The 22776-nt window shown below is 39.5% G+C and overlaps 1 protein-coding gene across 2 annotated transcripts; it reads left to right on the forward strand.

Annotated features, from left to right (window-relative positions):
* The first annotated feature begins 162 nt into the window (after nucleotides 1–162).
* GABA-B-R3 (gamma-aminobutyric acid type B receptor subunit 3) lies at nucleotides 163–22760 on the forward strand. 2 transcript variants are annotated; one of them, XM_011310804.1, is made up of 19 exons: nucleotides 163–1014; nucleotides 3343–4079; nucleotides 11135–11452; nucleotides 11885–11989; nucleotides 12284–12349; nucleotides 13819–14025; nucleotides 15651–15875; nucleotides 16361–16421; nucleotides 17958–18081; nucleotides 18372–18488; nucleotides 18567–18699; nucleotides 18777–18893; nucleotides 19015–19176; nucleotides 19248–19351; nucleotides 19428–19721; nucleotides 19791–20035; nucleotides 20791–20991; nucleotides 21069–21299; nucleotides 21379–22760. In XM_011310804.1, the coding sequence occupies exons 2-19, from the start codon at nucleotides 3399–3401 to the stop codon at nucleotides 21987–21989; spliced, it is 4002 nt and encodes a 1333-aa protein (XP_011309106.1). In that variant the 5' UTR covers nucleotides 163–1014; nucleotides 3343–3398; the 3' UTR covers nucleotides 21990–22760. The 2 variants fall into 2 exon arrangements, with proteins under 2 accessions (XP_011309106.1, XP_011309107.1); XM_011310805.1 differs by having other exon boundaries at nucleotides 21081–21299.
* The last annotated feature ends 16 nt before the right edge of the window (nucleotides 22761–22776 follow it).

Below are 22776 nucleotides of genomic sequence, written 5' to 3' on the forward strand. Positions count from 1 at the left end.
ACCATGAAAAATCCAGAAGGCGGATTGTGATGCAGATATTTCTTGGGATGATATAAAATCGTGGGCACAAGCGTCTGCGTACTGTGTTCTAACGTTTTGGGGTGTCCCAGGCGGGAGCTTTCGTCTCGGGAGCTTTCGTGTTAGGCAGAGTGTGGAGAGCATTCGGTGTGTTTCAATAGTACGCGTACCGCAATCACTCGACGCGGATCTTTCTGCGGGACATTCAATTAAATTAATCTTCCATTGCCATAACATCAAATCACTGTATCACTCAATTAAAATCACATTGAATCACCCCCCGAATCATCCAAAATCAAATATTCCGCGAAATTCCACTAAATCGGCAATCCGTGTCATGATATTTCACAACGAATAATTCCTCGGTAATAATTACATCAAATTATTCCCGAGAATATGGACAAGCTAAAAATTAATTTACAGATGGCAAAGTGCAAGCGAAAAATTTTCCCATTTTAAAAGGAAGAATGATCCATTCTGATCAATTATTCAAACGATACCATTATATTCCGCTGATTTTGAAGAGTGAAAAAGTTTTCTCCATGGAGCACTGTTATTTCAAGTTTTCAATTGAGTGGGTGAAAGAAAAATGAATGCTGTTGTTCGACTGGTAATTAATGGTATTATGTAGGTCGGGGATTATCAAGTGCTGAGTAAATAATTGCCGCATCAGTCGGTCGGTCAAGCACGTGGTGATTTTTATTGCCATTCACCACTGTTTGTTTCGAGTAAAAAATAAAGAAAACAGATCGAAGAGAAAACAAACAGTGATTATTCATGCGGAAATTCTTTCAATAACATCGAATTCCATGGGGATAATCTAGGGAAATTCTAGTATTCTCGAACTTTGTGTGGCCCATTGAAGAATCATGATGTCCAGCCAGAAGAGCCCGTCCGTCATTCCCTTTGTTTATCCAGAATCCATTGAATTGATCCTCAGTGTCTCCGAGTCAATGGTCAGAGGGACTCAGCAAAATTCCTGGGATGCGTAACGAGGTAATGATAAAATTTAATTCATCTCGAAATCCATGAAAAGTCGTTAAAATTTAAGATGAAATTTTAAGAGCACTCGGGATTTTCATTCTCTCCAATCAAATTCCGTGAAGTTCATTCGATCGAGTGGAGGATCATGACGAAAGTTTCCGGTAGTATGAATAGAAGAACAGGATTACTCCGTTCCCTTCGTTCAGGCCTTTGATTGCAGCCGCAGAGAATCGTATTTCCGTTCATATATTTCACGGGTGTTTCCAGACGGATTCCCCCGGTTGCACGAAGATTCCGCAAATATTTTTTTTTTTAAAAAAAGGGGAACGAAGAGGTGAGAAAAATCCGAGCGACTGCCTCAACAAATGTTCACCTCTCGCCCTAGGATAGGATTTTTTCCAGTCGTATCTCGGAAATAACTATTTAATAGGTATTAAATTTCCACTCTAAGGTGGATGTCGAGGGTATTCTCCGCTGAAGTGTCAGAGTAATTACTCCTTAAGGATTTCATCAAAGGAGAAATGCAGTGTGAGATATGTGAAAGGTAGAACGAATGTGAGGTCTTGACGCCTCGAGGCTCGTGGTGGTTTCTTCACTCGTTGATATTTGGCTGTGACAGAAGCCCGTAAAATCCCCGAGGATATATATTTGATAGTTAATGAAAAGAATTTCATGAATAGGAGAGCAACTCATCTCTCGTCAGGCATTAATTCTCGAAAAACCATTGTCATGTGATTAATCAGTGCATGCGAGAATGAGGGTAAATAATGACTGGCCACCGGACAATCCAATGCGGTGGACAAAGCCGTTTTGTGCAGGATAATTACATACATAGAAATTATAATTTGCATGTATAGAGGGCATAACGTCGATGTGGAAATGCCACTTGATGTTATCAATGATTCAGCAAATTTTGTATGTTCAAGTCGATCGAGGATAGGTGTCAAATCGATATGAAATGAAAATTTAATGCCACCCCAAACTTTGCCACCCACTTTCCAATGCCAGTCTCACGTGTATTTCGTACCCCTAAGGGGTTGAAGGTTCCAGGATATTTGCGGGATGGTGTTGCATGAAAACCGCTCATTTATTTTCACGTTACGATGACATGAAACTGATGTAACCCAGTTGTATTTTACCCCTATTTCTCACATATTTTTACTTTTTATTTTATGACTCATATATTTCGGTTTATTTCTCTCGTTAGAGTTACACATTTCGACGCTTTTATCGTCAACTGAAATGGGGTGGGTATTCTCTGCAGACGTGATCGCCATTCTCAATTTGTTGGAAACTTGTAATTCTGGGGATTTAATTTTGCAAAATTTTATTCAATTCTCGGTGAGACAACCGGGGGCTTTAGTTATTTATCACGAGTCGGAGGGAGTTACGAATTATCTGTGCAAATACATGGAGATGGAGAAATATTTATTCAGAGGAGAAGTCTGGGGGAAAAATAAATAGAATAGATGAAGATACATGATTGTCAAGGCTCTTGAGGATGAATTGCTCGAGATATAAAACATCGAGATTCGGTGATTTATCGGTTGAAATGCGTGGGGCATATGGGCTAGGTCTATTCTGTTGTATCCGTCTACAAGCCGGAAATTAAGTAGCCTGATGCCGTTGGGATCCTTCATCATCTTGAGATGCAGGCCTCACTATATCAGGGATGAGAGCTATAACTCTCCTGATACTCAGCCTTTTCCCTCCAGTTTGGTATGCGCTGTCGGTTCGATGTAAAGGTCAATGAGCATTCTCATCCGTTTGTCCATCATTCCTCAGACCATTGTTATTTCAAATATTTCGACAATTAAGTGAAAAAAAAAATCCCAAATATCTGGCATTGCAAAATATTTCTTCGAGGAAAAATCGAGGGTCTGACCAATAGTCTGGAAATAAATCTGATGGCCCCTGTGGAATTTTCTAGGTAAAACAGCTGTTGTTTTATTTACACTGAGATTCACTGCTTTCTGTCAAAGTTTCTCTAGTGGAGAATAAAATCTGATAGTTACCATCTCGAAGGGAATCCTCTGCTACATGGAAGCCTGACTGTATTGAACTTTTACTACTTCGCTGAGAATTATATTGTCCCCATGGAGCCGTGTAACCGATCGGGGGAAAAATGATCTTTCGTTCGTGAACAAAGTTGAACGTTTTTCTTCTTGCACCTGTCACCATCAATCTGTCATGTCCGGGCCAGATGAGGCGCGAATAAAAGAAAAATTGTGATTTTTTTCCATTTCCTGCTAGTGCCAGAGGTTTATTGTCGGTGGAAAAAAAAAACACTATAATAAAAAAAATAAATAAAGTGGTAAAAGATTGATTGAAATGTTGCAGATGTACGAGGTGCAGTCTGCTGGCTGGTTGAGTCGTCGACCATCCGACGACTGATTATGTCGTCGGGTCACACCGGATATCGTCTTGCTAGTTTCCTCCTGTCATTTCCCACTGTGGCCCTACGTTCTCTCTCTCCATCACACTCTCTCCTACCTCTGATCATTATCCTCCAATTGGGGCTCGTTTGTGCTGATGATTATTCGATTAACTCAAAGCTCACGCGTCACAATGGAGCTGTCAGTGTCTTCAACGTCAAATGGAGAACAAGTGGAAGGCCATCTTCCTCCACGGAGACGAGTCACAACACAACAGAGGAAGTTACTCAGTCATACTGTGATTCAAAAGATTGTATAGCAAAGAATAATACCAATTACTTAAATGAGAGTGAGGATGATGAGACTCAGGCGGTGACAAGCTCGTCAATCACAGTAGAAACATCGGATGATCCAGCCGAGCCACAAGACCGGGGGATGAGCCAAGGAGAGGAGTTTGTAACAGCTGATGGGCAAGTAGAGGCCATTGAGGATCTTGTTAGTTTGAGTTCTGGCACTGTCACACCAAAAACGTGGGATAAGGTGGACGTGACGATTCTGGGGCTTTTCGAGTTGACACAGGGTAGTGAGGCAAGACCCGAGGGACCCAGCGAGCTACAAGCTGCCAAGTTTGCCATCGATCGGATCAACCAGATGGATATTGTGCCGAGATTTAGGATGGAATTGCTCCGTAATGATACCAGGGTGAGTCGTTATTTTTTTTTTTATATCAGTTTGTAACGAGAGATCCTGCGGGAAAAATAATTTCCACTTGCGTGACTCCTTTCATCATCATTTTTTATCGTCAACATGGGAAAATAGAGAATTTAACCCATTGCCAGGGCGCGAAGAAATAACATTTTCAGCTAAAATGTATGTCCTCATGTTGGCTTATGTCCTGGGTTAACTCACGCATTCACAAATATTTATATTTATTCATGACAGATCGTTATATTCGGCGTCATCTCGTTATTTATCATCGTGATACTGAGGGGAGAGAGATAAGGGAGTGTGTAGTGGGTGATGGAGGGACTGAGAAAGAGTTAATTCAACAAGTTGAGTTTCTTTTTTCTCCACCCTCTTTTTAACTTTTTTTTTATCTCTTCTCTATTTTTTCCTTCAACTTGCTCACGCGGTATATTTCCCTCTCCCTTGGCCTTTTCTTCTCTCTTTTTTTCTCGTCTTTTTTCTTTTCGTGTCTCATTAAATGCCAGCCCGGGGCGAACACGTGGAGCTTTATTCGTGTTTTCGACCCTCTCTCCAAGGAGCCTATAGGCTTCAAAAGATAACTTTAATTTAACCAATTTCCTCCAACGGCCCGTGAACAAACAATTCTGGGTGACGTACGATTTTTTTTTTCTGTGGGGATGGGAAAAGCCAGTTGTTTTTCCGGAGAAGATGTGAATTTCGCGTGGACAATCGCATATGGGAGCAGCCAATCAGTCGTGTTTGAATACACGTGCTGTGGCCCTGGACTTAGTTCTATTGCATAGCCACCTGTGCCAATAAAAAAATTTGATTTCTTTTGGGGGAGGAAAAATCAATAGCTTTTGCATAATCGATACTGTACAATTGAATTCCGATGTACCAAAAAATAGACAAGACTCGTGGGTTTGTCGAGAGAGAATGGACACACCGTGCATGAAAAATAGTTTCACCTTAATTGGAGAGGCAGAAAACAACTCTCGTTTGACTCATGGAATTGAAAAAAAAAGTAAATAAAAGAATTTAGTGAGTGCTGAGTTTTATTCTGTTTGCACAATCATCCAATTTCACCCCCAAAGACGTTAAGGGTTCTCACAACACGTCTGCAGAAATGGATTAACAAGAGAATAGAATGAGTAATGAATGGAGATGTAACCCCTAGGTCCAGTAATCTCTCTTACCCCCTTCAATTTCACTCGTGCCACTCCTTTAGAATTTGAAAACTATCCTGTGCAGACTAGTTATACTGAACTTTCTGACGATTAATTATATTCTCAAGTTTGATTACTGAATTCTTCAGAGCAATTAATTCCGTGAGATTGAAAAATTGGAAAATTCATCCAAGTGATTACATGTTCATTTAGGTAATTCACGAGACAAGACTAAATAGATGGTAAATGTGAAAAAAAAAGGAGTAGGGAGATGGAGGGAGATGAGGACACTGATGGAGGTGGGTCTTTGATCTTATTTGAGAGGGAAAAATGCCTCTCACCAGTCTTCAGCCGAACCGATATCAAAAAGGATGAAAGGATGGAGAAGAATGGGAGGGAAAAATGTAATTGTCAATAAGTTGCACGCGTTGTGCTGCAGGTGGAAGCAAGCAAGAGCTATACAAGGGGGTGAACAATCATTTGGTTGCTATGTGTGGATTATTGGGGCAGTTGGAGAGGTGCTCACAATGAAAAGGGGTTGGCATTAGCGTTGGAAACAACTGGTGTACATACACCATGTCCCTGGCTCACGTTTACAGGGACGAAGGTGCGGTTAGTCGTGGCTTATCCTAAGCTCCACCACCTTCGCCACCAAGATAGGCAAAAGCACCAATTTCAACCACCAATAGCTCCCCTCAACTCCCCCAACTTCCCCAACTCCCCCAACTCTTCCAACCAGCATCTTTCCCATTTAAATACAAATCGATGGCAATTGCACCAATATATTTCTACCCACTTCAATGTGGCTTCAAGAATTTCATGATATTTTGGTAGAAGTAACTAATGATCTTTCATTGAAGTAGGGAGGCCCAAGACTAAGCAAATTGGAAGGCACTCCTATCTCCACATGATCATTTTTGAAGCCCCATATACATGCAAAAAAGAATGGGACGTTGATTAAATTCTCGCCCATGATAGGATCCTATCAAGGGGATTGCACAAGACTCCGTGGATTTTTTTCCCCCTTGAATCGACCACTCTGATTTGATATTGAGCTCATGTGAAAAAAGGACTACTATTAAATAAAATTGATAAAAAAAAATCGTGTTAGTCTCTGATAAATCTATTGAATATATTGAGAGAAGCGAACAGTAAAAATTGGAGATTGGAGAATGGCCCTCTTTCCGGTGACTTTATCTATCGCCACAAGCGAATGTCAACTCTTTGGAAAGCTCCTCTCTACGTGGTTAACAATTTTTTAAGACAGTCATATCATCATAAAATTTAATGGTGAATCCCGCAAGTATTAAATCCAAGTGGCCTCATAAAATGAAAGCCCGGGAGTTATACCGAAGTTTTTATAATAACTTCATCTTTTATCCAATTCTCAGTAAAAGGGGAAAAAACTGTATCCTCCGACAAAGAAAATCGGTATACCACCCAGTGATGTATATTGAGTATATCTATACTCAATGCTGTTTATTAATCGTTTATAGCGGAATCGTAGTGACTCGGTCTATCGGCGAAAATTTCACGATATTGGTAACGATCGATCCCTTTGGCAGTACAATATCTGCGACTCACTATCAGGTTTAGTCTGACAAAGAGGCCGGGAGAGTGTTGAGATTGTGGAAGAGAAAAGAGCCCGAGTCCGGTTTTCCTCTTCTCTTGAGAAACGAGAGGCGAGATAGCTTTTATACGGAAAATCGACGTATCAAGTAGTTGCAGTTGTGCTGATAAGACTCAAGTGGGTATCCACCATTTATACATATTTCTGCCATTGGCCCATTACATACCTCCTGTACATACCACAGCACATTTAATTCTCCACTGGTATCGTTCATTTTATTATTCACTCATTCTCTAATTAATGCCACTCAAATCTATTTTCTATTACATATTCCGCTTTTTAAGCTGTACACCTCATTCAGCTCTTGGATCTCTCATCAAAACTTTTTATTTGACATAGCAAAATATTTTCTCTCTCGCAATCTACTGGTTATGTATATATTTTCAGAGCGAGGAAATTTGTGTGTACAGGGGATAGTGAAAAAATTCGTTCGATTGGAAGCAATATCTCGGCAAATCGTACGAATATATAGTCGACCTGATGAAGAAAATATGCAAATCACTACTCCGCAAATATGGGGAGAAAAAATTATTGCTCTCTATGATGGAAAATGCAAGTTCCATTATGATCAATGTATTTCAAACAATCTGCAAGCCTTTCGAATTTCATCAGCTCGCCTCTTCTCACGCCCGAGGCGTCACAGAAATTCCCTTTAACGCGGGAATGAAATGAATTAGGTCGACAAATTGGCAAACCAATTGGTTCTGCATCCAAAAGTTGTATACAACATTCAGGACGGGGTGGATAGCATCGCGTTGTGAGAATCAATGCCCGTAAAAAAAAAGGCGAGACCACTGAAAAGCTCAATAGAAGGAATTCACACTGGTGATCCATTTATATCTGACAAATTTGAAAATTGAGGTGTAGAAAAAAAAAGGTCCCAGCGCCGCCATTGGGAAACTGATTATTTCCCTCCTCTTGCTCCATTTTGTAATTACGAGACAGGATCATCCCTGGAAATATATGATAACTGATTTTCTGGACTTGGATTACACGAGGTAATCTCGTCTTTCAGTCACTGCATTCACATGAGAATATCGGATTAAATTTTTACTCACTTTTCAGCTTTCTTCCAAGAAAGCAGAAGCTTACAAATTCCCTTTTCTGTTGGCTTTAAAAAATTATTGTAATGCCAGGATCAAGAGGATGAAACGGAATATGTACGTGGGTTTGGGTGAAATTAGAGAACGCTGGGTAGTTTAATATCTTGCCCTTATTACTGAAGATCCATGAAAATCCAGGAAAAATTCTCAACCGGGTAAACACAGACTAAGTATTTTCCTTCGTCAACGGTATTGAAATGGAAGAAAGGAAAAATGATCTTCAAGTCCCTGGGGCCTTCTGTAATTTATGCATTGCATCGTCAGCTCCTCTGGGGCCACAAAATCTCGTCAAACCCCATCTCGAGCCGACGTTTACCCTCCGATTTCTGCCTCTAACAATCGGAGTGAATAGAATTCAACAATTTCTCAAGAACAAACACAGGAAATGCATCTCCATTTTGAAACTCAGAATGATAAAGACAAAGGTGGGAAAAATTAGACAACAAATTGAATATTTATTACACCACTACTGATCACAGAAAAAATATCACAATATCAATTATACTCGTCTTTATACCAGACCACAATTAAAGTAAAACTGAAATCGAGAAAGAACAATTATTAATAATATGAATAATTATTATTCCATCGTGTAACGAGAGATTTCCCCTCCGATAATATCAACGAGACAGATCAAAATAAAGAACCGAAATAAATAATAAAAAATCAATCTAAAATAATAGAATTCACCTCACAAAAGCCACTGTATCATCTGCTATGATAAACCCGATCAAAATAACTTGTGATAAAAATTTTTGTGACGAATTATCCGCGTGATTCAATATTCTCTGATTGATTGCCCCCTGTGATTAAATTCGTGATAATTAATCCCGTGATCAACTGTACCCGTCATAATTAGCGGTGAATAAAAAAATCGTGAAATGACCAAGAGTTGGTAAATGGAATGGAATTAATGAAAATTTCTGGATAAGTAACTGAATACCGATGAAACGAAGGATCAGTGGAAAAAGAGATATAAATACATGATGATGTGGCGAAGTAAATGTGGAAGATTTGAAACCGTTTGTGGGATACGTTCGTGAGATTCTCCGGCACGATCATTTCATATCTGGTGCTTTGAAAAAGCATCTCTCGCCTGGCATTTTTCATTCGTCACCCTCTTTGTGTCATCCTTGAATTGTATGTCGCAACTCCGAGTCCCTGCGGGGAATATCTCTTCTGCGAGTTTCAAATATAATTCCACTTAAATATTAATGCTTTATTCTATACAGTTCCGAATTTTTTTCATAAATTCTTTGTTCGTGAGCTGATACTCCAACAGTTTCATTCAAAAATTTGCCTTCCAAAATACACATTTTTTAGACAGACCACGAATTTTCAACTGCCACAGGTTCAAACGAAAAAAAAAACGGAATAACATTCCACTGACACGTCGCAATTTCCTGTTTTCCTCGCGACCCCCATATGTGAGATTTTTAATCTCATCCCTTACACGCATTTACCCCCGTACTGTACAATCGGGGGTGAATGCAAATTGATGTACTCAAAGGAAATGAGAATGATCAAAATGAAGGCTAACAAATGGAGGAATATTCAGAAATAACGGTTTTGGTAGCAAATGAAAATTTCAAAAGCGCTGACCATTCCATGGTCGATGCTACAATTGAATTCTCCGTGCAATCTAATTTCGGGTAATTTCGAAATATTGCAATCCATCTGCATAATGAGCTCGCAATCAGGAAAAATGTTGACCTTCGTTCATTGTTTCATTTAGAGAGAGGTAATCCGGTGATCTCTAATTGTCTGATCGACAAACTGAATTGGGTTTCTCTTACTTTTCAATTCAAGGACTTCACGGTTCACCTCTCAATTTAACCCAGAGGCAATGTGGAATCGATCGAAACATTGTGGTGTACGTTAATTGTGCAATCTTCGTATGAATTGACAAAGGCAGTGGCCAATTATCAATGGGTGTAGAATCGAGGGTATAAATTGTATGTGGAATGCGCGTCGTCCATTATTTTCTAAGATACATTAATGCTTAGATTAATGAGCCGTGTTATCAACTATTTTTGCTGTTTTCTGGGTTAAATTGATTGTCGCAATCATTGAGGGATGGTGGATAGCAGTTGAACTTCTGTAGAGTAGACAATTGCTTGGAAAGTTTATAATGTTCTCCCGCATTCTCGGGGTAAAAAGTTCAACAGAGGAAAACGCTGTTGAACTTCGGACCTTTCGCTCTTTCAAAACCTTATGTTTTTCTTGGTATAATTACTTTACGTTTTCTCTTTTGGAAAAGTGTGGAAAGTATGGGAATGTCCCTTCCTGCGACCACCGCGTGAAAAACAGGATGAAACAAAATTATAACTACCCTGGAATTTCAGTGAGTTGATGAAAAGAGTAGTGTCATGATCACAATCGTCAAACGCGTTGGGAAAACTCATCTCCACGGGTTCTTGTACTCTTTACCGTACCGCACCACTGACTAATGATCAATTATGAAAGATTCCGCGCTCATCTACCAGATACTTGAGCAAGTTTCCTCCTCCATCGTACTCTTTACAACACGTCAGATAGGAGGTTACAATTATATTTAATGAATGTCACTAATAATCAACTGTCTCATCTATTGAATTGGGTCTGACTAAAGATAGGGATTTTCACTCGCTCTCGTTCTCATTCTCGCTCTCGCTGAACGAAATAGAAAGTTGAAGAGTGGAAAGGTAATTGGTACACGTCCGGATTTAGAATGGGCCAATTAAAAAAAATTCGCAATTAAACAACGAATAGTGCGGACAAGCGTACCAAAACTTTCATTAAACACTTCAACTTTTTTTTTTCTACCTTTGTAATTGTAGCACTTTTACGCCCTTATGCCGCCCGGTCAACGGAGCGAATATTGTTTCAACGTGGAGTACAGAGAGACGGCAAACTTTCGATAATCCTCTCGCTAAGTTTCATCCTTTCCTCCTTGAAAGTAATGGATGAAAAGCAATGAGTGAGCAAAAAGAGAGAGTGAGAGAGAGGGAGAGAAAAAAAAAACGTAGTGGCACTGTGGCGGGAGCTTGATGCAATTCTCAAGTGGCTTTGCCAACTCTCAAGACCCGGGTGATATTAAAAGTGGCCCAAAGACTACAATTAGGTGGCTGGAGGCAGGTGAGGCGTAAAGAGTGAAAATGTCAAGTACGACGAGATTCTTTGGGGTTTCAGTGTGACCCAGGTGTTGGTGTGGATCGTTTTTTCCACGCTCTGTACACAGCCAAACCGGGCACGATAATGCCATTCTTACTGGGGACAGCCTGCTCTGAGGTCACTGAAACCCTAGCCAAAATTGTACCCTACTGGAATATCGTGCAGGTTTCCTTTGGCTCAACAGCACCAGCATTATCCGATCAGTCCGAATTTCCTCTCTTCATGAGGACCGTTGCACCAGATTCCAGTCATAACCCAGCGAGGATTGCGCTAATAAAACATTTTGGATGGGATACCGTCACGACTCTATCGCAAACTGGCGATATGTATTCTCTGGTAAGTTAACTAACATTAAAACTGTAATGTTCAATATGGAACCGAGTTATATACCAGTTTACCATGGAGTCTCTTGAGGCCTAGAGCATTGTCATCGAGTTAAGAGGTAGTTTAGCTGCCAAACTCGGTGATCAGAGTGGAGAGATGGTTTCTCTGATGGGGAGACTTGTTGCTTGAGGCCTGAAAGGAGGGTTTAACTATTTCTGGTGCTATCGTTAAACAGTTACTGCTGATAACTTCTCATTTTTCATGGGTTTCGTAAATACGTGGGAACCCACAGGACAGATTGACGGGATAAAAAAACAATAGTAAAATAATATTATAGTGAAAATTACAGGTCAAATAAAAAAATTAATCTTCACTGTGATTGATCCTTCAATCATTTCGATAAAACTAAGATTTATCTGTTAATTGAACTTCTTCCACTCGCAGGCTGTTAATGACCTCGTAACTGAATTAGAACAGGCCAATATCACCTGCACAGCCACCATAACATTCAGCGAGAATGACTACCGGGAACAGCTGACCACTCTCAAGGTAATATTACAGATATTGTCCTCGAAATCTGTCACCTCTAACGTGTGATTCGACATGACTGTTCGGCGACGCGCAATCTTGAATTCCCTCACGAAAAAGAACATGTCACTGCAAGAAATTCCACCCAACACACCACTACCTTCTAGTTGTCTTATTATTATATCTCCCTGGTTTCCAATATTTTTTCCACTAGCAGGTACATTTAAAATCAATTGCAATAATAAATCCAGATTAATCAAGATTCGTGCAAGGATTCAGGATTAATGAGCTCTAATAAAATATTTATAACCACAGGTTCGTGATACTCGGATCATCATCGGGAGTTTCTCACCGAAATTAGCACCTAAAGTATTTTGCGAGGTAAGTGCGGCAAAACTTGTCTATTTTCCTTTCCTCGTTCTTCACCTGTCGCTTTATATTTTGTCAGCGATTATTGAATAACGGGGAGGACGTGGAATTTAGGTCGAATTGGAGGGAGCAAGTGTGAAAGGCAAGGGAAGCTAGTAAAAAACAAGAAACGAATGAGAAAAGAAACTAAGACTCTAGAACCAATATCGACGTCTTCTCCAGCATCAACATATCACTCCTGGCTTACAACCTCCCCTTGAGCGTTTGGAAACATTTCGGTTGAGTGTACACACGTTACTCTGCAGTTAGATCTTTTTCAGGGGTTTCTCTTCACTAAGACCGTGAAACCCATTTTCGAAAGCTCGTATTTACTTGCATGTGTTGCTTTGCAGTATGTACCTCTCGCATGTAAACCCATCTTCTTTCGTTTAGTTTTTTTTTACCCTTCTCTTCCCTTTATTGCGCAATTACGGGTTTAAGTGGATGGAGGCAAAATATTAACGATTCTTTATTACTCAGAACAGTTTTCTTTTTTCAAAAATTCTACGGATAAAATTTCCCCATTAAAAACGTCTACAAAAGAAAACCCCAAAGGAAAAACAAATTAGCATGTATATAGCAATATTCATTTTGCAATAATTAAATTAATGATAAGGGTAATCATGATTATTATGTAGCAAGTCATTGAATTAACCGACAAAAAAATTTTCAAGGTAAATTTCGTGCGGGGAAATTTATTAGGGGAAATCATTTTTCCGGAAATCTTTCAATATATCCCCGATATATTTAATTCCATCGTATCTCATTTTCGATGTTTCATATTAAATATGAAGTTGAGAGTGAGTTTTTCGTTTTCTCATTGATTGTATCAGTCGGCCTGTAAATTTTTCTGCCTTGCGGAATAATGAACGTGAACGAAGTGACGCAACATCTGCCATATCCTCCGGTGAATAACATGAAATCAGGGCAATTGTATTTGAAGCCTCCGCCATAGCCCCAGGCAATTGGAAACGCGTCGGCTAAAAAAAAAGGGGGAGAAAAAATTCTTTATAATTTTTTTTTGTGCAATAACGAGGAAGTGTCGACGACTGGGTAATTAGCTAAGGGACCAGAAGGTGGGCGTAACGATGCTGCGATAAGCTGGGCACCATAACAAGCGCTGGGAATAATAAGGAAAATAATTGTTTTCCAAGTCACTAAAATGTACAGAGATTCTGGGATATTGGTTAATTCATGTATGGAAATTTAATGAGCTTGGATAATTAGAGCTACGAATACGAGTGGCTAGTAGATGTCATAATTTGGACAAAATTTAACTATGGCAATTCAGAATGTCTATTTCCACTGGTAAACATGAATTCGCCACTCCAGGAATCTCACTGTTTCAAAGAGGCATTTGAATTATACAGGTGCCAGCTTCTCTTCTCCCTTCAACTCTGATTACAAGAACAAATAGAAACTTTCATTTCTCAATGGTGCAGGCGTGGAAGCTTGGTATGTACGGTGGAGATTATGCCTGGATCCTTCCGGGTGAGACCATCGACCTTTCTGGAATGACTGGCGATTGGTGGCACACACAGGGGGATAACGATTGCTCATCATCTCAACTTACCCAGACCCTCGATGGTGTTATCATTGTCAAGAGTCATGGCACTGTTCTTCCAGAACAAACCAGCTCATCTGGCTTGGTGAATATAACTTCCATGTATCCTCTCTTACAATAGTTCTATCGCAATTAACTATGAAATTTTCATGAGCATTAGTATACAGGTAGATTTTAATACATAAATTGTTCGGTTCAATTTGTGAAAATCTGCATGGGCTAGAAATAATTAATTAGTACTGTCATTAGTTATTAATTTGACATCGTCAAATTTATTCGAAAGAGGAGAATTAAAGTTAATATAACATTTGCATAAGACAGCTATACAAAAAATAAGGCAAAAAAATCTTACCCGTTCACCCGTTAGCATGCCTGATGAGAAAAGAGGACTTAAGAACTCCTATTTTTTTGTACAAAGCATGTATTAATTTTAATATCATCGGACAATTTTTACGTGTCAAGCTCCAAAACAGGAGAATCGAATGGAGTTGATTACGTACTCTGAGCGGCTAAAGTGGCACTCAACAAGCATGGAATTGACGATGTTAATTCCACATTTAATCCAGGGTAGTGCAATATTAATGGGACGAGTGAAAGCTCCCCTGATGGCAAGTTGTCATTCGGAAATCTGAAATGTATGTGCGAGCATTTCGCAGCGGTAAACACAATGGATACAGCTTTGAGTCGTCTATAATAAATACCCGAGTAAAAGAACGATGGAAGAAAAATGGAATAAAATGCGGGAGAATGATTCCCACGGGTTACTGGCTTTTAGTGAACAGTTGGAAATATTTCTCGTAATATTTCGTGCATAGGGTGTTTGAGAACTGAAAGATTAGTCGATTCCACCGGATATCGAGCCAGAAACAGAGTAAAACCGCTGTTTTCAGAGTGATATGGATGTATTGTTAAATGCAAGAGCTTTTTCGTTGTATTGTTTCCGTTCTAAAGACGAGTTTGTCCATTTTTAACTGCAGAATAGACTCTGACCGATTAAAACGACCGAAAGATACAGCAGTCATCGCTTATTTTTTCTCTCTTCCTTTCTGCTTTAATTTTTTTCTTTTCACATTCTTTCATTAGCCCGCAATGTAAAATTACGAATGTAGACCATTAAATCCCGTGGTTTTCTCCCTTTTTTTATTTTTACAGTCATAAAACTGGATTTCACACCGTACTGGTAATTAAAGACGAAGCAAATTACCCAGAATTATTAACTGTGAACTATTTTCACCACATGCATTTATTTATTTGTCAGTGGTACATTTACTTTGTATATTTTCTGAAAATTCGTCTAGTCATCGAATGGATTATCTACACAATAACAATGCAAGATTAATTAAATAATCCAGTGCATTAAACCAAGTGTTGATATAAATTTTTATCTCGATATATTGTTGTTTATTTTTTACCCCTGAGATAGGATTTTCTAGGTGTGGTTGGTGATACAGAGAAAAAAGGACTGCCAAGTGTTTTGGTGATGCAATCGGGGAGGAAAGTAATAGATGGAGAGTGCTTTAAGATTAGAAATAGATGGTCGGGAATGTCCTCGAGGAAAAAGCTCGAGTATGAAATTATTAAAAGTAAACACTGAAAATGTATTGGAAAATAGGAGTCAGTAGTGGTTTTTAGGATTTGCAGTGGATTATTGAGGACTTCGGGTTGACAAGATGAAGTGACAACGGAGTAAATAGAAATATTTGATTTCAGACGAGCATTGAATTCGCCTCGGAGCTTGCAAAAAGAGGTGTAACACTTTCACGATTTGCCGGGCAAACGTATGACGCGGTTTGGGCGATGGCGATGGCATTGTCAACGGTGGAAACACTATTGCATCAACGTAACACGAGTATCACTGAGTATACACATTTGAGACGTGACATAGCGTATGACCTCCATGCTGAACTGAAGAATTTGAATTTTCTCGGTGTTTCGGTGAGTCAACCCCATCCCCCGGTGCACGTGCAACAGATAAATCCTTTTTGGAATGCATCCAAGGACGGATTTTAGCAATTCGCTTAGCGATTTTTAACGATGTTCGACACCCTTTCAACCTCAATTCATGTTTTTTATTACCCTACAAATTTATCGATGGAATTGATGTGAAAAAATATGATATATCTACGTTTTTTCATTATGTAATGGCAAGTTCGTAGTGATGCGTTTATTTTCATGCGTTTTTTGACAGTTTTGTGATTCTTTCTGAATGTTCAGAAAAAAATGCAGGAGATTGTTCACACCGGTTTGAAATTTCGTGAGTCATTAAAAATAAATGGTTAAATAAAATAGAAAGGTTGGATTTTTTCACGTCGATCCCATCGTGGCTTACCATAGAAGTGGAAAAAAAATGTGAATAATGGCCAAAAGGGTGTAGAACAGTCTTAAATCGATGGGAATGAATAATATCGTTTAATCGTCAGGGTCCGGTGTCTTTCGATGGTGCTGATCGCGTGGGGATAACCGCTTTTTATCAGATGCAGGGTAAGTACATGAGATTGACCGAGTAACAGATGTACTACGAATATATGATTGTTTTATCCGATAAAAACGAGAATTCCAATCGCACACAAATAGGTGAAGTTTCATTTACTAAATTTTACTCTCAGTGTGAATAAACAGAGAGTCGATGGAAGGTCAAGCTTTGGTCTCATTTACTCACTGAAGTAAGAGACCAGAAAATGGCCTCGAGGTATATTGAAAGCTCGATTCAGTAGGGTATATATGTATATTCGTTTGAAGATATTCAGAGGCATTCCACCGTAAAACTGATGGCTCGGTCTGGGTCTCCATCGTCTATCCTCCCCTGGCTACCCTCATTCGAGCCTCGTCAATTACATAAATTGATCAGTCGTGTGAGTTTCCCCTCCCATCCAAGGGTTTATTCAATCACAGCTCAAATTCCGTTACTTCCTACACGGACTACTATTGACAGATTGAGAGGGATCTAATTCCATTTATGTGATAAAACTGACGGATTTTATTATCCGGAGATACCGGGGAATTTATACTACTCAATTTCACGTGAGTTTACACGTCGGTATTATAATATCCTCAGGGCCTTGGCTATTTTACCGAGTTGACACTGCGTGGGGAATTGGAGACAGAGGGTCATGTGTGAAATATAACTCAACTCGTTTTACTGCCTGGAAACACGTGAATTCTGCAAATCAATGCACCTAATTTCTTAGAAAAATAATAAGACTAAATTCAATACCTCTACCAAAAAGGGTGAAATAAGACACTTGAAATTATTCATTTTTTTCTAAATTAATAGAGATCTTCACGAAATTAATATTATTTCGGAAAATTTGGTTTTTTCCTTGAAACCCATGGATGACTTCCGGTGCAATCCTGAGATGCGATAAAAAGCGGAAAAAAAATTACTTCCGCTCCGATCGAATCCGATTTCATAGAATGAAAAAAAAATGAAAAAGTTCAGTTTTTTTGAGATGTACCCCACGTGCGCTTTGATATCGCTCTAGTAATCAATGAAAAATCTTGGTCTTGATTCTTAAAAGTTCTTTGGTTAAATATCGATTGAACTATAACCGAGCCTCCGACTCCATCGACGTTATTGCATTTCCCTGAAACCACGTCAAGTGTCGACCCATCGCCCACCCAATTCTCCCCAATTGACCCATTCCATTTCAGAAACACCTACGTAGTGCCAGGTAGCCGTTGCTAGTTCCAGGTACTCTATTAGATGCCAATCACGCAGGGAGACCAACCGCTAGTTGGATACCATTGAAATTTGAATTTGCCCGAAAAATAAATAAAAAAAAGGTACGACATATGCGAGCGAATGTCGAATTTAAATAATGCCCCTAGGCACTCGTTCGCCAGGAATACTCTACTCTGGGAGGAGTACCAGTGCTCACAGTGAAAATTTTCATTCCACCAATTACATTTGCGCGTCAACATTAAAGAGGTTGCAATAATAAACAATTTCACTGCTCACTCTTACATTAAATAGCTAGCCCTGACGATTGTTCTGATGATGGTTTATATTGATGATAGGTCATGCAGTTAGAAGAGTAGCTATTTACACCCCGGAAGATGCTATATTGATGCTAGATTGTCCTGGATGCGCGAATGTCAGATGGCCAGGGGGTCATCCACCAGTGGCCCGACGTGTTTTCAGGTTTGAAATTACATCCTACTGGAAAATTCAATTTTTTCATCAACCAACATCTGATCTCACATGCATCCGCTCCATCGATAATAATCGAGTACACGAAATACTGCTAAATGTTGAAATGATTTTTTCCTCCAACCCGAAGTCGGACTTAATTGAATTGTAAACGATGAAGCAGCGAAAATAATTAGAACGGTGAACCCCCAAAAAAAAAGTAGATTTGGCTTTGCAATAGTTGATTGAAAAGCACTCACTGCGGCTGTCTAATTGATTGTTTTCATTAATGAAAAATTTAGGATACGAATGGTAACAATCGATCCAGCAGCATTTCTGGCGGTGGCCTGCCTCGCCAGTGTTGGAATGACCCTAGCCCTGTCATTTCTCGCATTCAATCTTCATTTCCGTCGACACAAGTAAGCAAAAGCAAAAAAAAAACTGTGAATTCCCCCGACTTTTTGTCAGCTAATATATGAACTGATTACTCACCCCAGGAGCATAAAACTCTCGAGTCCTCGTTTGAATAACATGGCTGCTGTTGGATGTGCTCTAGTTTACGGGGCTGTAATACTTCTCGGTCTGGATCATGCTACCCTTCCAAACAACTATTTCCCAACGATATGCACAGTAAAATACCGAATAAATATTCAATTACATCGTAAATCAATTTATAAATTGGTAATTGGCTGTTAACGTTTTATTAGGCACGAGTTTATCTGCTCTCGGCGGGATTTTCTCTCGCCTTCGGATCCATGTTCACCAAGACCTACAGGGTGCATCGGATTTTCACTAGAAGTCGAAGTGGCGTCGTTAAAAATAAGGTATTGAATTCTCATGACCTTTTGAGGAATGAAAAGAGGAATAAAAATCTCAAGCCAATTACGGATTGTTTCCAATTTCACTTTCGTACTTATAACACGTTGATTCGCTCAATGATTACAGTTACTCCAGGATACTCAACTGATTAGTTTGATTTTCGTTCTGCTGCTGATTGACGGACTAATTGTAACATTGTGGGTAACGCTGGATCCGATGGAGCGATATCTGCGGAATCTCACATTGGAGATAAGTCCACAGGATCGCGGAGTGGTGTATCAGCCCCAGGTATTCATGTAGTTTGGTTATTCAATGGGAAATTGTCATTCATCTGAACTCAAGGCCGATTGTGGTAACAGGTTGAAGTCTGTCGATCACAACACACTAATGGCTGGCTGGCATCCCTTTACGCTTACAAAGGCTTGCTGTTGGTTGTTGGGGTGTACATGGCATGGGAAACTAGGTGATATATTGAGAAATTAAAGGTATTTGTCAATCTCCTGTTGTCTGACGGTTGGAATTTGAATTTTATGATGCAGACACGTTAAAATCCCAGCGCTCAATGACTCCCAGTACATCGGTATGAGCGTCTACTCTGTGGTAATAACATCTGGAATAGTCGTTGTATTGGCTAATTTAATGTCCGATCGTGCCACCCTCGCATTCGTGACAATCACAGCACTTATACTGGCATCTACAACAGCAACACTGGCACTTCTATTTCTACCACAGCTTGCGCATATACTCGGGGGTGAACGAGCTGATCCGGTTGTTCAGAGTCTAGGGCTCAAGATTGAGTGCAACACAAGGAGATTCGTTCACGATGATCGCAGGTATTAATTATGCATTGGCCAAAATCAGACAATGCTGTTATCCATTTATATCCATCATGCTTGAAATAGAGAACTGCAGTACAGAGTCGAAGTACAGAATCGTGTTTACCGTCGTGAGATGGCACAGTTGGAGTTCGAATTAGCAAGGCTGGAGAAACAATTGGGCCAAGAGCCAATTGATCCTTCTCATGCATCATCCAGTGCATCAATTCCCCAGAGAAATCCAAGTATCGGTGGAGGATTGCCTTTGCTGTTGTTGAGTGTTTTACCACCTGTTATACCACGAGCGAGCTGGCCATCCGCCAATTCCTCTGGTGAGATTTTTTTTTTTCTCCCACTGTCATAACGTAAATCGCTGCTTTCCCATTTATACCAATTTTTTTTTTCATATTTTTTTTTCGAGTGATTTGCATTTTTCGTTATTTATCTCAATAGTTCAGCAGAATAAGATGATAAATTGTCACGTTCTTATTCTACTGAGCACTGGAAATTATGAAAATTAAATAAAACTCTATTATCGCTTCGTCCTTCTCCTATTATTCAGGTATTACGGGAAGGTGACACAATTCCGTCTATTTGCACGCCTGCAAGCATAATTCCCTCACGTTATATTAATTTGAATAATTATTTGGTTAATTGGTTTGCTTGGTCAATAGTCAGATACTAGATAGAGGATAAAGTAAGAATAATCAGAATAACAGTGTAAGTGCAATTTTGATGAAAAAAAATCATCAAATACTACTGGTCTGACTCCTCTCCTCCAGTTTATCCTATTTTTTTTATCTTTCGTAGAAAATACAATTTATCTATCAGACAACCGTTGATTTTGTACATATCCACCTGGTAGGTAATATTAGAATGCTGGAAGGCGTCACACTAACAAAAATAAAATAATAAAGAATTTTAAGCCTCATCCCTCATCCCGTTTGCTTTGAAGACAACAATAATTAATAGAGGAATTGATTAAAAAATTAGCAACGCCCGTAAGAATTTGGTAGAAATTTTGTATTGCGCAGAGAACAGAGAATGGAATTGAGTTGAAGCGAAAAATAATGATTCATAACGTTAGGAATGCGTCGAGGAACCGTAGCGTTTAGCAGTCAACCAGATTTGGAGCCGAATGGTGCCCGTAGCAGTTTGGCTGACATATACAAATTGCAATGGAGACGCGAAACGGAAGGACCGAGTCGCTTGGGGGTCTTCCAGCGTCTCTTCAGTCTCTTCGGCAGCCGTCCCAATAGTCGAAAAACTTCTACAGCTTCCATTACCGGTTCGTGAATATTTCATCCTCAGCACATTGAAGCTACTAGAGCTGTAGAGATTTGAGCAATGGATTTTTATCTCTAGGTGTTGCCTCAGCTCTCAGGGTTCACATGGGATACATAGCTGGACTGGTGCCGGGTACCAAAGCCTCCTCTACTTGTCAGATGAATCTACCCCAAGGCATGCGTCCGCCACATCCGAGATGCGGTTCCGGTCCCATAATCAACATAACTAGTGAAGAGGATAGGCGATTGAGTCTTGGATTGCGACGAAAAGAGAGCAGCGAGCCACGAGTCAACTTTAGTCTACCACTCAGTAAGATACTTGAAAATAAAATAAATAAATTTTCAACTGCTTCGTGGTTTTTACACTGGAATATTTGTGAAAATTGCAGAAACGCGCTCGGAAAATTCCTCTCGCGAGAGAATAAAAGGTTCACCCCGATTCCCTCATCGCATAATGCCGGCAAATAGCCTAGGAACAATTCCACTTGGAACCGATGAATCTATAGAGCACCGTTGGCATTCGATGGACGATGCATCACGCTCTAAAGTTACAAATGCATCACTCCGGAATACCACTGGCCCTTGCACACCGAATTACGATGTATGGGCCACACATCAAGTTGGAATTCCCTTGAGTGAATTAGCAAATACTATTCGAGGAAAACGCCAACCCGAAACCCGACAATCACTGATCATTCCAGCTGATTCCAACGCTAGCCCTGATGACATTCTACTTGGCAATGATCTCAGGCAGCTCTTCAAAGAGACCGGATCGTCATTGACACTAACTGAGGATAATAGTGCTGATGTCGAATTGCAGATTATTCAATCTATTAATTTACCCATCAATGACACCACGAGATCTCAGTCGACGCACTTCAATGCTGAAAGCGGAGATATAACTAGCCAACTTTCTCAACACACCGAGTCTTCAGGTAATAATAATGAACTGGAACTTCTCAATTCGGAAAATTCTGGTGAGCCGATCGATATTACGTAGAAACAGTCATGCTGTCAGTTGTTGTGCCAATAATGGAGAATGAAAAATCAAAACGGAAGGGATTGGCTTCACAATGCTCTAGGACTCTCCTGGGACCAAATATTTTCACAAATATGTGAAGATGAAAAAGGAATTATTTGGAATGGAATTCGAACTGACATTGTAGCTCAAACATGGCTGCATAATAATTATCTAATCGCATTGAATGCCCCCTAATTCCTGGTACCTGCTGAACAATTAAATCATTAAACTATTATTAATGTTTCAATAGTATATTGAGGTGAAGTGAAGTTCGAACGGGGATGTGATGGCCGATTGGCAATAAGCGGAAGTTGACTCGTATCAATGAATATTTGTATAATGATTCTCTTCTCCTTATTCCACTCAATATCATTTTGTTTTCATAATGAATAGAGTATATAGGCAGTATACAATAGAACGAAATACAAATATTTTTTCGTGTTGTGCAGGGGTGTACCACCAATGTTCTTTGGCAATAAGAGGCATCATTCTGTGTGTACAAATAGGTGTTGAAAAGAAATGAATCATGACGTTTAAATGTTCAACAATAATCAAGACGTATCAGTGCATTGTTAAGCATTGTTTGAGAAGGAATGTACGATGAAAATGTATGTAATTCATGTTCTTATTACCGTTCATGTTATCTCAAAGAAAATACGACTACAATGCTCATTTGTTATGATGTATTTTTATTCATGGATATCTTCATTTTCTGTATAATCATATCTTCTTTGTATGACAGTATCATATCACTATAAAAATCTTT

This window comes from Fopius arisanus, unplaced genomic scaffold, assembly GCF_000806365.1.
Source record: "Fopius arisanus strain USDA-PBARC FA_bdor unplaced genomic scaffold, ASM80636v1 scaffold00078, whole genome shotgun sequence".
In the NCBI taxonomy this organism is placed as follows: domain Eukaryota; kingdom Metazoa; phylum Arthropoda; class Insecta; order Hymenoptera; family Braconidae; genus Fopius; species Fopius arisanus.